The sequence below is a fragment of the Tinamus guttatus genome, unplaced genomic scaffold (genome assembly GCF_059628265.1).
Source record: "Tinamus guttatus ecotype Peru unplaced genomic scaffold, ASM5962826v1 Tinamus_guttatus_pri_ptg000133l, whole genome shotgun sequence".
Lineage (NCBI taxonomy): Eukaryota > Metazoa > Chordata > Aves > Tinamiformes > Tinamidae > Tinamus > Tinamus guttatus.
Window position 1 is genome coordinate 2,247,621 of NW_028288667.1, and position 14,865 is coordinate 2,262,485.

Sequence of the window (14,865 nt, forward strand, 5' to 3'; positions counted from 1 at the left end):
GATCCAGTATGTAAATATGCTCTGCCCAAACTTCAAGGTGGAATCTCCTACATTATATGATGAAGTCTAGATTTTGTTTTTAGTAATCATTCTCCTAGATTCTCATGAGTCTACTGACATCCCCAGCTGTGATTCCAACACTCAGAACTGGCTAATTAGAAAGAATTGGATCTCGTACACTACTTCCTGCTAAGTGGACATTGGTAATTTCCCCCCCAGTCTCCAGTTTATAACAGAACGCCTCCCCTATCATTATAGCTAAGAATACACAGAACTCAAGACAGCCAATAAATACGTTTTTAAAAAGCAAGACTTGACATTTTGCTTTACATAATCTTTAAAAATATTCCACCTCTATTTAAAGCAAAATTCAGTATGTTCTATATTATTCAGTCAGACAAGCTGCCAACATGAAAGTAAAGGTTCCATGATGTCAAGGCAGGAGAAATAGATCTTCAGGTATACTTGAAGGGACAAATAGGTATTTTTACTTCACGTATTTTGACTGCAAGAAGACAGACTTCTTCCCTGAATCTGTTCAATTAGTCATTTCCTCTCAACTGGTAGTTACTCAACTTGAGCTTCATCACATATATTCCATCTGTTCATATGACACCTTAATAATAGTTCTATCCAAGAATATAAATCAGAGCTATGAGACTCAGTTTCATATCCTGTTACAAACTCAGCCCACATGGTCAAAAGTTTCAGAGAGGCAGGAAGAATCATTTTAGGCATCCCACTTACCCTCAGCAGCAGAGTTCAATATACAAAGAGCATCACAGTCAATGAAAATTCTTTCAGCTTCTTTCCAATTTCATTCTAGAGGTTTCCCTTCTTCAGAGTGAATTTTGTGACTAACATTTGAATCTCTGTCCATTTATCAAGGAAAACAGCTATTTTTTTCCCCAGCAGAAATTATCAGAATCTCAGTGGGATACATTGCATACGCTGCTACACTTTTCCTGGTATTCACAATCCTTTTGCAAATTGCAGTGCTAGCAACAGACTTCGGGTACAGCAATTCCTTTCATCAGTAGGAGGGAACCATGCTGCCTGATTTTCACTTGGATTTAGAGAACTTCTCATTTGAATATGTATTTCTCTGTTTAAGCTTGAAAGCACTGTTTCAAGTGAATATGCATACAGAGAAGAAAAGTTTATTTTGTTGGTTTACCTCAGGTTCACATAAGTCTGAAATACTACTGCTTACCTCTCCTCACACCAAAGTGAGCCACCAAAAGCAGGTGAGGTTATACATAAAATCCACTACCACGTGTTTAAAGCTTTTTTCTAAACACGAAGAACTTCACAGCTCAAGGGATCACACAAATCTGGATGAAGCAGAAACCCTGAGCCAACACCAGAACACCCTTGTAAGGGTGCCAAGTACCAAGCAAAGGGACACTTTACTCTTATTCTTACTCCAGTAAAGCCTGAAAAGAAATCAGAATTTGACAATAACCAAGTAGGTAACTGAAGTAAGGAAGGCAGAAAACAAATCTAGGACAGCTCTGGTCAGAAAAGGTCTAAGTCTGGAAGAGCAGAAAGCATAATTTTCCAAATCTCAGAGCTCTTGAACAGAAGTTTATAGATGACATTAATATTGGAATCAACTCGTAAAGAAGGATAAACAGGTATTTTTAAAAAATTATGCAAATAAGCTAACTGGAAAAATAGAAGGGAGGTCAGGTGCCTAGGCTAGATACTGAGTGGCTTGAGTGATTACAGCATATAAAGCCACATGAAAATAACCTGCATCAGAAATAAGTTAATAGCAGTACAGTCTCATATAACGAGTTTCAGGGGCAAAAAAAGTGTTTGAATGAAAATCATTTTATTTCTATACCAGCCTATGATTAGGTATGAAATTTATGAAATTTTACCAATATTACTGAGCAAGTAATGCCATTACAGATAAATACACTCATTATGATTACCTGAGTCAGATATCTCTGCAAGGAAAAAAAATGTTTTTAAAATTTGTTCTTGCAAGAATGCAGATTAACAACATATTGGCATAAATATATGGTCTATATTCAAAGAAATCTATTAGGTTTTACAGTCAGTACCAGATAGAATCCTTATTGTTGTAAAATATTTCTGTAGTTATAAGATATATCTCAGTTACATAGTTCTGTCTCTTTATGCACCATGGACTAAAACCTTATGGGATATAGTAATCCAATCCAATTGTTGTTTGCTTCTACAAATAAACTAACTTTTTGATTTCTGATTTTCTTATAACAATCATTTATCCAGGGGGAAAAAAAAAAGGAAAAAAACAGAAAAGAATTACAGATAGCTTTTACATACATTTCCCAGAAAGACTGTCGCAACAGTAGCACTAGATTTCTTAAAACACTGAAAAATTTGGTTACTGCTCAAACAAATTAATGCTGTTTTTGCTAATGGAGTCCTTGGAACATGCTGTACAGAGGAAGCATGCATCCTTCTTTCACTAGTGTGGGTGTCCTGATATTCTTGGGATTCTCACCTACTCATGTGAGTCAGTTTTATATAACACTACAACATGTAATTTTCCTCCTACTCACAAGCCAACACTTTAGCACTAACATCTTAACCATGGGTTATTTAAGGAATCTGAACTTAGTACATTTTTATATAAAACTGCGCAAGCAACCGTTACATTTGTGTGTCAGTAATCACAGAATATAGTCCTAAAATAAGAACAGGGATGACTTCCTTGAGAAAAAGAAAATTAAAAAAAAAAAAAAATCAAGGTTGCCTCTCCAAAAATAGAGCCCCAAAAGATTCAAGCTCGATGATACTCTTGCTGTTGAATTACACTAGGTATTTAAAACAATACCAAAGAACATTCTAAAACTAAGGCCTGTAAAATGCACTAAAGCGCCACATTTACAGTGTTATTAATTGCCTAAAGGAGTACAGTAGAGAATGTTTATGCTAAGTCTTATTCTCTTCTCCAATACTCCTTAACTTGTAAATGAAAGAAACATCTCAAATACTTTATTAAGAATTTAAGGGCATGAGAATACATTGGCCAATGTATTTAATATTTCAAAGACAAGTATGCATGGACTAACACAAAGAGACAAAGGGGACAATGGCATTATACAGTTTGAGAAAGGAAAATTAGAAAGCACCATAAAAATAGGATCAAACTCAATAAAAAGGATGAAAAAGAATGGAAGCTAAATAGTTGAACAAAAATATACAAGAGTAGAATGTACTGTTCTGGCATCAACTAAAATCTGCATTAAAAAAAAAAAAAAAAGTAGAGTGAATATATGTTCTCTTAGGATGTCAAACTGCAAAAAATAAAAATACTCGACCTAAATGGAAATTTTGTATTATGGCTAATACAGAGAAATCTACCTCATCTTATTCAGAGTCTAGAAAAACAAAGTTTAACAAAGGTGACCTCTTCTCAAAGGTCTAAATGATACTATTAAAAGAAGCCTCTCCAGGCACTGGATGTGCAAACCACAGTACTGGTTGCTCAGACAGGCAAGTATACCCACCTTCAATTTCTATGCAGACATGCCTCTTCTTCCTTAGCTTTCCTACCCTCTTAGGAATTTAAACAAATTTGTGCAGACCCAAGATTGGGTATCACTTCTATCAGAAAATCACGACATCAAAGCAGTACAGTGCAGCTGGGATTTCTGAACACAGCCAAATGTTTCCTGCCCTAGATATCATTTCTATGATCCAAGTACTACAAATTCAGAACTGTGTATCTGCACTCTAGCTTTCAAATGAGGAACTGGAGAAGAAGCTTTTAGCCATATTTTTAAGCTTAAGGAAATTCTGATTTGAGCCTCTGTTTTTCTGCTTCGCTTTGAGGAGGGGGAATATGTCTAAAGACAGACAAATTCCTGAAGCTAAGCATCTGTTTTAATTAATGAAAAAATAACTATAACCTTGCCCTGCTAGAGATCAGAGATGCAGTCAGAAGGAGGAAAAAACAACAACAAAAACAAAACAAACAAAAAACCCCCCACACTATTATGAAGTGTACCTTTTCTTGGAAGAATTTAGTATAAATGATGTTCTGTAGACTACTCTCCATAACAACATTAAATATAGGCATGTTTTCTAGAGTAAGAAAAACTGTTCACACCTTTTCTTTACAAATGGTAGATCTAAATGCCAGATATAAGGATATAAGCTCTGCATATTATTTTATTCCCATCTGTTGCTATTTACCTCCTTATTGCTGTACCAAATCTCAAAAAAACAAGCCAGTATGTATGCAAAACCAAAAATTAGATGCTTCAGAATGTATAAACGTCAAATAAAAAGTTAACATATTGCCTCTCACGCTTACAAAGTCATCATTAAAAAAAACATATACAGGAAACGACACTAGGGGATAACAGAATCCCTGGCAAATATACCAGTAACTATTTCAATATTTAAATTTATATCAAAAAGAAATTTTAAATCTTTTCCAGACAAACAGTAGCTATGATATTAGTGAATTTGTATGCTTTGAATCTTATGTAAGAAAATGAGAAAAAAACATGTAGCAGGTAATTAGATTATTTTATTACTACTAGTCTAACATATAAGCATAAGGGAAAATGCTTGTTTCATGAGTGGTAAACATTTGCAAGTCCTTTTGCATCCACAAGCAAGATAGCTAAAACAGATTGTTCTGCCAACATTTCTAGAAAAAAAAAATCTGCTTGTCTGAAGTCATCTTTCTATGACACTACTGACAAAGCAAGCAATGCTAAATAATTATGTTGGGCTGACAGTTTTTATTATGACTCGGAAAAGCAGTTATTGATATGATTTGTAGATGTCACTCAATAGTAACAAGCAAGCTAACTTCCAAGCATTTCTAAATATTCAGGTGTCCAAACTGACTACATATGAAATGGAAAGTTATGCGCTTTTTAATCAAGACAGGATATAAAACAAGAATGCAGGATATTAAAAGACTGAATTTTCAAGTGAACAAGAACACAGGTGTATAGCAACACTAAAATCATTAGTCAGTGATTAATATCCAAAGAGAGATGTGGGTTTCAAACAAAACAAGAAAGAGAGAGAATATAGTCCTTATCAATACAAGTCATCTGCTGATACACAGCCGCATCTTGGATATTTTACCCTAACTACTATGTTTTCCAGCACTGTCACATTTCCTCCTGCCTAACACCTGCCCATTGACCAGTGGCTTCTCAGTATAGCTTAGGCCCTTATTCTCAAGCCAACCTCTTCCTGTATACTTCACAGATTTTTACAAGGAAGTATAAAATAGGCCTGAAAAGTGCATTTTATTACTTAGAAGTTGTAAGCCCAACAAGCAAGATGACATCTTTGTTTTAAGGTTATTAGTTTGCCTCACTTGCCATTAGGTTTTCTTCAGCTCTGAGGAAATAGGGATTTATCAAGGTGTGTCCAACACACAGTGACTGACTAATAAACAACTTGCAAATGTATGCTGATAACAAGTGGAAGAACCTAGAGATCTCCTAATCTCGTATCCATGAGTTCATGGTCTTGGAAGTGGCAAATTTGGTCTTCTCAAGAGGAACAGAAAAAGGATAAATACAAATGTATTTTTAAAAATAAGTTATAGTTTTTTCCTGAAAGCATAAAAATAAAGCAGCTTTCATGGACAAAATGTGTGTGCACATATCCTTTCTGCACATTAATATTTGAGGTTATAAAGAAAGAAAAATCAAAAATATCTGCATTCATATGCACTTTTGAAGAATTATCTATGAAGGAATAAGCAGCCATACATACATGTCTTGAAGAGATATAATAACTATAAGCTAGAAAGTATTTTAGTGCACGTAGAATTATGTCTTGTTGATTCCAGAGTTTTAGAAGACTGTTAGGCAGTATGCATTACTTTACATAACGCTTTTGTAGCATTTACTGAAAAGGCTGCCTCCCCTTTTCCTAGCAAAGCAAAAGTATAAACCACAGCAGTGTATTTGTTTTAGGATGAGGGAAAAGGAGTGGCGAAGGGGAAGAGGATTAATAGGTTAAACCCCATCCCATAGTCATCTCAGAGTGTAGATTTTATTCAAGAATTAAATTTTGTTCTAATACAAAGTCTTTCTCTGAACCTGGGCATTTGCTAATACTTATTGGATCTACTCAGCCAGCAATGGAGCACTTTTTCTACAGCAGCTTCTTGTCACTAAGGCAAAGCAAGGATTAAGTGATGACTGCACAAGGAGTACATAGCCTGAGGGATAGAAGAAAGAAGAGCTCAAATCCGCATACTGCTTACTTCAAGTCCTATGTTTATATATTTTGAAAACTTGAAAAGACATTTCTATGGAAAACTACCAGACTGTGCTAAAAATGCACCAGTGGGAACACTGAGAGAAAACTTAAATCATCAAGGAGCACACAAAAGGGAAAGATATGGGTGAACCAAGGGCTGACAGACCAATAACAGAAGTCAGCTACAAGCAGCACAGGCTCCTGTTTTCTGTTTTGAGACTGAAAGAAAATCAGGTCTGGCTGAACAAGGGACATATTAAAAATAAAAACAAACAACAACAACAGAAAAACACTCACCACTCTTCAGTAAAGTTCAACTTGAGACATTTTACTTTACATGGAGGCTGAGAGCATGCATGATTCCTTGCTTTGACGCAGATAACACAAAATTGCTATGCCAACAAATCTTGCAGCCATGATGAATATACTTTTATACTCATGTAGAACCATTAGTGATTGCTCAATCTTTTGTTAATAAAAACTGGCTTTCAGAATGAAAGCAGAACAACCCAAATAGTATCAACAATGGTATTTTTCTGATTTGTCAGTTATTTAGTTATTGAATACCTGCTCTATCACCTGTTACACTTGCTAACATTAAAAAGCATACTGCCTGAGTTCAGTTCTACTGCTGCAGCTCAGCGAGTTCCAAAACATCTTGACTACATGCCAGAACCGTATCAAGTTTAAAATAGAACACTACACGACTGCATCAGGATCTGTTAGTCATTCTCTTAACAGCTCTACCACACCATTAAGAACCACAGAAGCACAACTGAATTAACTTATTTTAAGAATCTTCTATTAACAGGACAAAATGAATGGTCCTACAGATTTTAAACTTCTCTTAAATAAGAAGTTCATTGATAATACTAATTTCACTTGCATAATGCACCATTAATGAATTTGTGTATCCCCAGGCAAGAAAAATACACTCCTTGCTTTAAACCAGACTGATTTAGAGTTTATAAAATTTCTACAATAAAGCTTACTAAGTGTTGCTCTTTTGCACAGCCTAACTACTCTCTGATATTTTCCTAAAATAATTATTTTCAGCATATAGTACTAATAGGACTTTACCTGCCACCTCTTTGAAGTGCAAATAAGATGCCTTTTTCCTGAAAAGGAAGCAGTTTCTTTCTCATTCTTTCAGGTAGAAAGGACAGCTTAGCATCAACATTTTCAGAAAGAGAAGCATCAGGTGTGGGCGTTTCTCGGAATATACTAGTCATGCTGAACCTGAAGGAAACAAAACCAAAAAAGGTACTTTATGTAAAAGACAAGTCTGCAGTACATTACAAAATGGTATACTACTTTGTGGAGCAACAGTAATCACCCCACTCTGAAATGTTAGAGAATTGGGACATAGACTGGACTAATATTGAGAGCATGGGGCAGAAATAAAAAGGAAATAGACTAATCAGTTATTCATTTCTCAAAAATAACTCATCTGGCTTTCCATGGATGACAAGTTAATAAAAGACTTGTCATGAACTAACACTATCAGAACAAAGTTTTCTCTCAAAAAAAAAAAAAAAAAAAAAAAAAAAAAAAAACCACTTCATGAATCCTTTCCATTTCTGAAGTAGTTTAGTTGCGTCATCACAGAAATCAGGAACTAATCCAAGTTCTCAATTGTTCAATAAAATCTTAATAACTCCTGGATATAACTATAACTATGGTGTTTTAAAAATCAATTGAAAAGTCAATTCCAAAAGACACCATTCATGGGAGAGAATCCTGACTCCTATATCAGAAATGTATCACCAACATCATAAAGGCAAGCTAGTGAGATCTGGACATCAGAAGCAAAGTGCTTTAACAATATGCTTCAATTTTTTTTTTTTTTTTTAAAAAAAACAATGCCCTTGAAAAAGATAACCCTTTGCTTTTCTAAGGGATTTTTGGTGGGTTTTTGTTTGTTTGTTTTGTTCTTCCAATCTTTAGGTTTGTCTGATATTAGCAGAGATCTCAACTGGACCTGATCAGCATATGCAGCATTGCTGGGCTGAACAAGAGAAATCTACTTACAAGGGCAAGATATCTTATTATCCCAAGATACCTACAACACAAGAAAAGCTTGGGAATCTTTGAGCCAAGAACTATTTTCACTAAAAGCTGCAAGGTCAGTTTGAGGGCTGGTTTATCAAGATCTGATATTTTGTGAAGTCTCTCTAAGGCAGAAACGAATGTAGATGATGGAGAATGAGCTTACAAACTAATATGAACAAAATGTCATAACAGTCCAGCATGTCAGCCTGCTACACATCCTCAACAGAAAGAAATAGCTATTTTAGAAAGTTCCCTATTCATAGATCAAAGCTATTTGTCATTCAATACAGTTTTTCTTAATAGAAATAGCATTTAGAAAAAAGAAAAATAAATCCAGACAAGCTACAGAATATAAAGGTCACTTGACCTTTTGATATTAGAAAACATTCTCTTAAATATTTAAACCTAACAATCAAGGTAGGAAAAAAGGGCATTACCTGGCCCTGGTCCTGCCCCCTAAAAGGTAAGAAATTCTATTCCCTTCAAAAAGGAGGGAAATCTTAAACCACAGAATGAATGCATGAAAAGTTTCATGCAGTGTGTTAGATTTAAAGTGTCAATTCATCATTTACTTTCGTCCAGGTGGACAGTCAAATAAAAAAATGCTAACTTTCATTCTCTAATTTCCATAGATGCAACTATAGATTAGAAAGCTCAGCAGCAGTGCAATAACTAAAGATGAAGAAAGTAGCAAAGTAATCTCTTCTGGTCAAACTTACATTACACACAAATACAGTTTATAAAGGAGCATTCCTAAAGATGTTTGCGTGACAAAAACAAACAAACAAAAAACCAAAAAACACACACACAAAAACATCAAACAACAGTAAAACTCTTAACATAAACCCTTTTTAGACTATTGCTTGGTGACAAGAACTAGCCATAACTGCATGGTTACAGTCACGGTGTAAGAGGTTAATACTGGTTTAATACAGAGCCTAAATTGAAACAGCCCTGGCTCTGCTCTAGGCCAAATAGCCAAAAAGCTGTTGAAATTCCCCAGCCTATTAAAGACTCTCTCCATGGTGCTTATCCAGGTAGCAGCTCTGCCAACACTGGAGGCCCACTTGAAGACTCTGGCCATGGTGCTGCAAGATACGGGCCAAGTAACCCAGTAGTTTTATACACAGAGGTCTGATTTCTTTTATGTATATAGAAATATATAAAATATAATAGCTACTGCCAGGAAGAAACAAGTGGATCACCTGAATTATGCCTTGTTTGATATTTAATAGTCTCAAAAATACAGTCAGGAAAATTCAGAGAAAAAGAAGAGAGGAACAGAGAACACTGCAGAAAGAAGCACCTAGTAGTTTATTATCTTGTGAGAAAAGAAAAAGAACGTGGGAGTGTTGATAAAAATGCCTATAACTGTACAGAATTAAAAAAAAAAAAAAGAGTGTGATACAACTTGGTTGTTCTGAACACTCACCAAGTGGTTTTAGGACCCTGAAAAACAAGAATTTGGGATCATCCCATCATTGGTGCCATTGGCCTAACTAATGGCTTGGCTTTCAGATGGACAAAAGAAGATTAGGTACATTTTTGCTTATACAACAAATTATAGGAATGCTTGTAGGTATCAATCACATATTTAGAGAACTAGGAGGAAAATACTGCAGGCCAGCCTTAGGGTTAAATTCCAGGAGATTGTCATGGTTAAAGCATCTAATAGGATGGCATTTTATAACTTCTGTGCATACAAGTCTTGGTAATCCATCATCAATTCTGCAGTGAGGTGCTATGGAATCACAACAGTTTTCACATATCCTTCTGCTGAGAATTGAAACAATCCCAAACATTCGATTCTGAATTTAAGATGTCAAGCAAAACATAAAGATTGAGGCATAAGTGTGATATTTACCATTCCTATAGATTTGGTTCTGTATCAAATTATTCAGCTACCAGAGAACCTATTTTAAAGAGACTTCTACATTGGTCCAAATTATCCTCTGTCTTACATATTAAGTTCTAACTACATAAATGCACATGGGTGAAGATACCAATCCAAACTGGAATGGTATATACATATTTATGTATGTACATATACATGTTAAAAGACTTATGTATGAACATGGTTTCAACATCCTGGCCTCCAAAGCATGCAACTCAAGGGCCTGTAATACTGTTAATCATTGCATGCTATTAATCACTGCATGAGTACCGCTGATTTGTGCTAGTGATTTGTCCAGCAATGAGAACCTGGCTAAAGACATGAGCTGCTGTTGTACCTCCAACAGCTTTACAAAGCCATAGAAAGCCCAGTTCTTGGCTAAATAACCTGTACAATATTATTAGCAGAAAGGCACAATCCTTTTCCCCTAGATGCACGACAGGCAGTGCCCTGGGGTCCTAACAAGCCCGCGACTGCTACATCTATTTATAAAATAGACTTCTGACGAAAAGCCTCCCAGAATACAACTTTTACAAAGCTAAATCTTTCTAATGTTGATGTGAGAGTCAGTTAAGGGGAAAGGAAATTGGGATTTCTTTTGCAAACTAGACTATTACTGCATGATCCAGGTTTGATTTCACTATTGGAGGTAGGCCTGTTAAAAAGGGCATTCTCTCTCACATCTTTAAGGAATTAATATTCTTGTACTTTAGGCCCATGAAAGACTCAAAGACAGATAAAAATATTATGATCAGTATTAAGACTCTTTATTTCCATCGGCAAATTTTGTTTTATTGAGGAAGGAAAGCCTCTGGCTTGCTCTTTATGCTCAAGAGATGCATTTCATAGAAAAAGAAGTCAAAAAGTTCTGGTAGATACTTTTTTCATCTCTCAGGTGGACAAATAAAAACACTTCAGCTCTAACAGTTGAGAAACCACTCCAATAGTTCGATCACAGTATTTTTCACAGAGTATTTCTCTTACCTTTAGAAATTCAGTAAGGGTTTTTGGTGGCAAAAAACAAATACTAAACGCTTCTCTAAAGTCAACCTTGCACGTTGGATGGCTGGTTGATCCAACAAATCTGTGTAACACTCAGTTTAGTGATTCAATCCTGAAGAACTGACTCATTTTCTGTGATGACTTTCCATCCTATAAAAGCAGAGAAAAAATTACATACTTCTGAGCAGCCTTTTATATAGCTTGTTGTGACAATAGAAAAATGAAATGTTCGCCTAAATAACTTTTTTCGTTGTATAAGATTATGACAAATTCCTTTTGACTGAAACATTGAATAAAAACATTCAGTTTCAAAAGTGTAAGTTTAAATGAAAGGAAAGACATATGATTCATTGGCATGGAACAATACTATCATCAAAAACTGCTTCAGAGTTGTATTCACTAATTACATTAAAACTAACTTTGCAAAGTGTTTTTAAAAAGCTGTAACAGCAACTAACTAAGAGCACTAATTACCAAATATTCACAAGATTGTTTTTTCGCCTAGAGTTGAGTGATTTTTTGGGGAAAAAAAAAAAAAAAAAAAAGATTGGTTTGCATGTACCAAACACTGACTACTATAAAAAAAAAAATGTAATGTCTAGCGAGTGCATGGGACAAGGGAGCAATACAAGCTGCACATTACTAAATAATTCATGTATCGGGATTGGGTACTGCTAGGTAGTATGAGACAACTAATTCAAATATTCTGGTAATTATAGTTTTTATGTTCCATTCATTCTTGCTTCCTTTATCTAAGCTTTCCATGTATACATAACTTTCACTCTGATAATTGATTACTATGGAGTCAATTGCAAATAAAAATTCCTCAACTAAAAATCTTGCTCAAGATATAATTGACTAAGAACAATCATCACAAAACACAATTCTAAGAATTTAAATGATAACTAAAATATGCTTTAAAAAAAAGTATGCAGAGTTATATAATTCTTCCCCAAGACATTTCTTCCATGTTATTATATAATTTTTTCTAATGATTATACAAAGAATCACACTCCTAATATTAATTGAAAAGTTGTGGAAGAGATCTTTGAAAGAGCAGTGGTACAACCCCATACTCAGTCTACACTTTGCACCTGCAAAATTACTTTATGATATTTGATGCCGTAGAATCACTATCATTACTGAAGATACATTTACCCTGCAAAAGATAATATTTTGGGCCTATAGAAAAAAAAGAGAATGAATAATGATGAAAAAAGGCAGAACAAGAATGGACTTCAACAAACTTCCTTTTATCGACTTGTTAAGCTAACAATTGCGGGGAAAATGCCTTCAAATTTTGCTTCAGCATTTTATGTGTCACTTAGATTTGCCTTGAGACATCAATTGTGGACATCAACGTATGTGCAGTATGCACCTGCATTCAGGAGCCCTAAGAAAGAAAATAAGGCTCCGTATTTCTTTAACTAAAAGTCTTAATTTTCTTGTATTGTTAGTATTTTGTAACATGCATCCTGCCAATCCTTTCATATCAAGGAATCACAAGGACTATTAGTTTTTCTTCTTTTTAAAGTAAATAGTGATGAAAGAATAGCAGCTGGAGACTAAACTTTTCACTCATAGGGTTCAATGAGTAAACAGGAACTTGATAAATACTCTTTTAATAGAAAAAAAGCTCTACGCAGGGACTTCAGTTCCCCCAATCCCCAAATAAAAAACTGCATGCTCTTTTCTCAAGTATTTTAAAATACTAACTGCAGCAATCGCTCATCTAAAATTTCTATGGTGCTTCAGTACTGGAAGGTGGTAAACATGATGCCAACAAGACAGGATTCACAAATCTACAGATCCATAAGCATGATTCATTTATAGGAAATAGATCAGTAAAAATAATGAGGCACATAATTTGCAAACAGCAGGACAAGTGTATTTGAGTTGAGTCTTGGATTTTTGTAAAGATTAATGCTACCTTTCACACCTACCGAAAGACCTATTGTCTTTTAAGAAGGTCTGTGAGACCACACAGGTAGATAAGTTGTTTGGTACAGTCAAGCTTCTGCTATTTTTTCAAAATTAAGCACAGATTAAGCTCTACTTATGTGTTTGTACTGTAATTACAATTTCCAGAAAAGCTTCTGAAAAAGTCCAACAATGCAAACTTTTAAGGAAACTGAGAGGTAAAACAGGGAAAGCCATTGCACTCACAAGTTGTTCTTTCAAAAATGCAAGCAAACAGTCCTCACATGAGAGAAAAAACACTAGCACTTTTGCAGAGAAATCTGCTCCAGCATCCATTCTGTTCAATAGATTCATAACAACCTGGAACAGGAAACAAGCACTCAGTAATGAGAAAAATAAAAATACTTGCAAAAGAAAAGGGAAAATAAAACAAACAAACCTTCCCGTCCTTGCTGCTCCTACACTTTATTTTACTATGCACACTCATCTGCTCTCCACAACCATAACAACACATTGATATCAAGACATCGAAGAGGTTATTCCTGAGGGTACTTTTCTTTATTAGAACTCTAGGTCCAATATTGACAAGAACTTCAAGAAAGGACCTTACATTTTGTAATAGCTGCCTGTCATTGCAGGCTGACATAAAATACATCTCATCATTTATGTCTTGGGCCATAAGTACAACCTTTTTAATTACTGCTCAGGACCACGTGCCTGAAACAGCCAAGTATTTTCATGAAGCATTTGCTTCACAAATCTCCTCCCAATGGTCCTAGCTTCTCCATGCACAAACTTTCAAAAAGCTGGAGAAAAAAAAAAAAAAAAAAAGTTCACCATCCCCTTTCTCCATCAGTGAAATAACAAGTGGAAAAGTCAATCATGACTGTAAAATTAAGCATTAAAAAATCCAAGAAAAAAAAATCAGAGCAAAAGATATAGTGAGGCAATGGGAGTAGAAACACACAGCCAACTCTTCCTACAGGGCAGTCTATCAAGCACGACGCAATCAGAAACTTTAATACGTTCTTAAGAGCGAAAGCTTTTAACTTACACAGCTCACTGCAAACGCCAGTGTCCCGTCTCGGCACAACTACGCAGGCGAGGCACTGCGGAGACTTTCTGGCACAAGCACGAGCTGCGGAGAGCAGGCGGCACCTGGAAGCGCGTCGCTTTGCAAGGGACGAGAGGCGCCTGGGGCTGCCCTGCTCGCGCCTCTCCCACAGGGCTGCCTGTCCCTCCCCCACCGCCGCCAACGGCTCCAACCGCCACTCCGCGCCCTCGCGCGCTCCGCGCTCAAACCGCCGCCGGCCGGAAGTGACGTTGGGGAGGAATGCGCCACACGCGCGCCTGCAGGAGGCTTTCCCGCCGCGCGCGGACAGCACTTCCGGGACCGAGAACCGTTTCCCCTCAGTTTCTCCTGGGAGCGCGAAATAAATGGCCGGTCGTGCCCGGTAGCCTGCACTGAGGGGGAGGAAGGGGCCGTAAGGGGAAGGGAAAGCGCGGCGCAGGGAAGGAATCCGCGGCTTCTCTTAGGGCACTTCGAACTCCGGGAGGTGTTACCGAGCCCCGGGGCGGGGAAGGGAGGCGGAGGGGAGGCTGTCGCCAGCCGCGGACGCCGTCCGGCCGCGCGCCGTCGCGCTGCTTATGGTGCAGCAGGCGCCGGTGTGCCGGTATCGCCGCCGAGCTGGCCTCCTATTGGTGGTCACCGCCATCCGTCAGCGCGGTGCGGCGCTATGATTGGCCATCCTGTCCTG

The 14,865-nt window shown here is 36.6% G+C and overlaps 1 protein-coding gene across 1 annotated transcript in view; it reads right to left on the minus strand.

Annotated features, from left to right (window-relative positions):
- ZRANB3 (zinc finger RANBP2-type containing 3) overlaps positions 1–14,232 on the minus strand; it is a 37,123-nt gene extending 22,891 nt beyond the window's left edge. The window contains exons 1-2 of the mRNA XM_088521791.1: positions 14,163–14,232; positions 7,321–7,479 (exon numbers count right to left, since the gene is read on the minus strand). Coding sequence (XP_088377917.1) covers positions 7,321–7,472 — 152 coding nt within the window. The 5' untranslated portion in view covers positions 7,473–7,479; positions 14,163–14,232. The remainder of the gene's footprint in view (positions 1–7,320; positions 7,480–14,162) is intronic.
- Between the last annotated feature and the right edge of the window lie 633 nt (positions 14,233–14,865).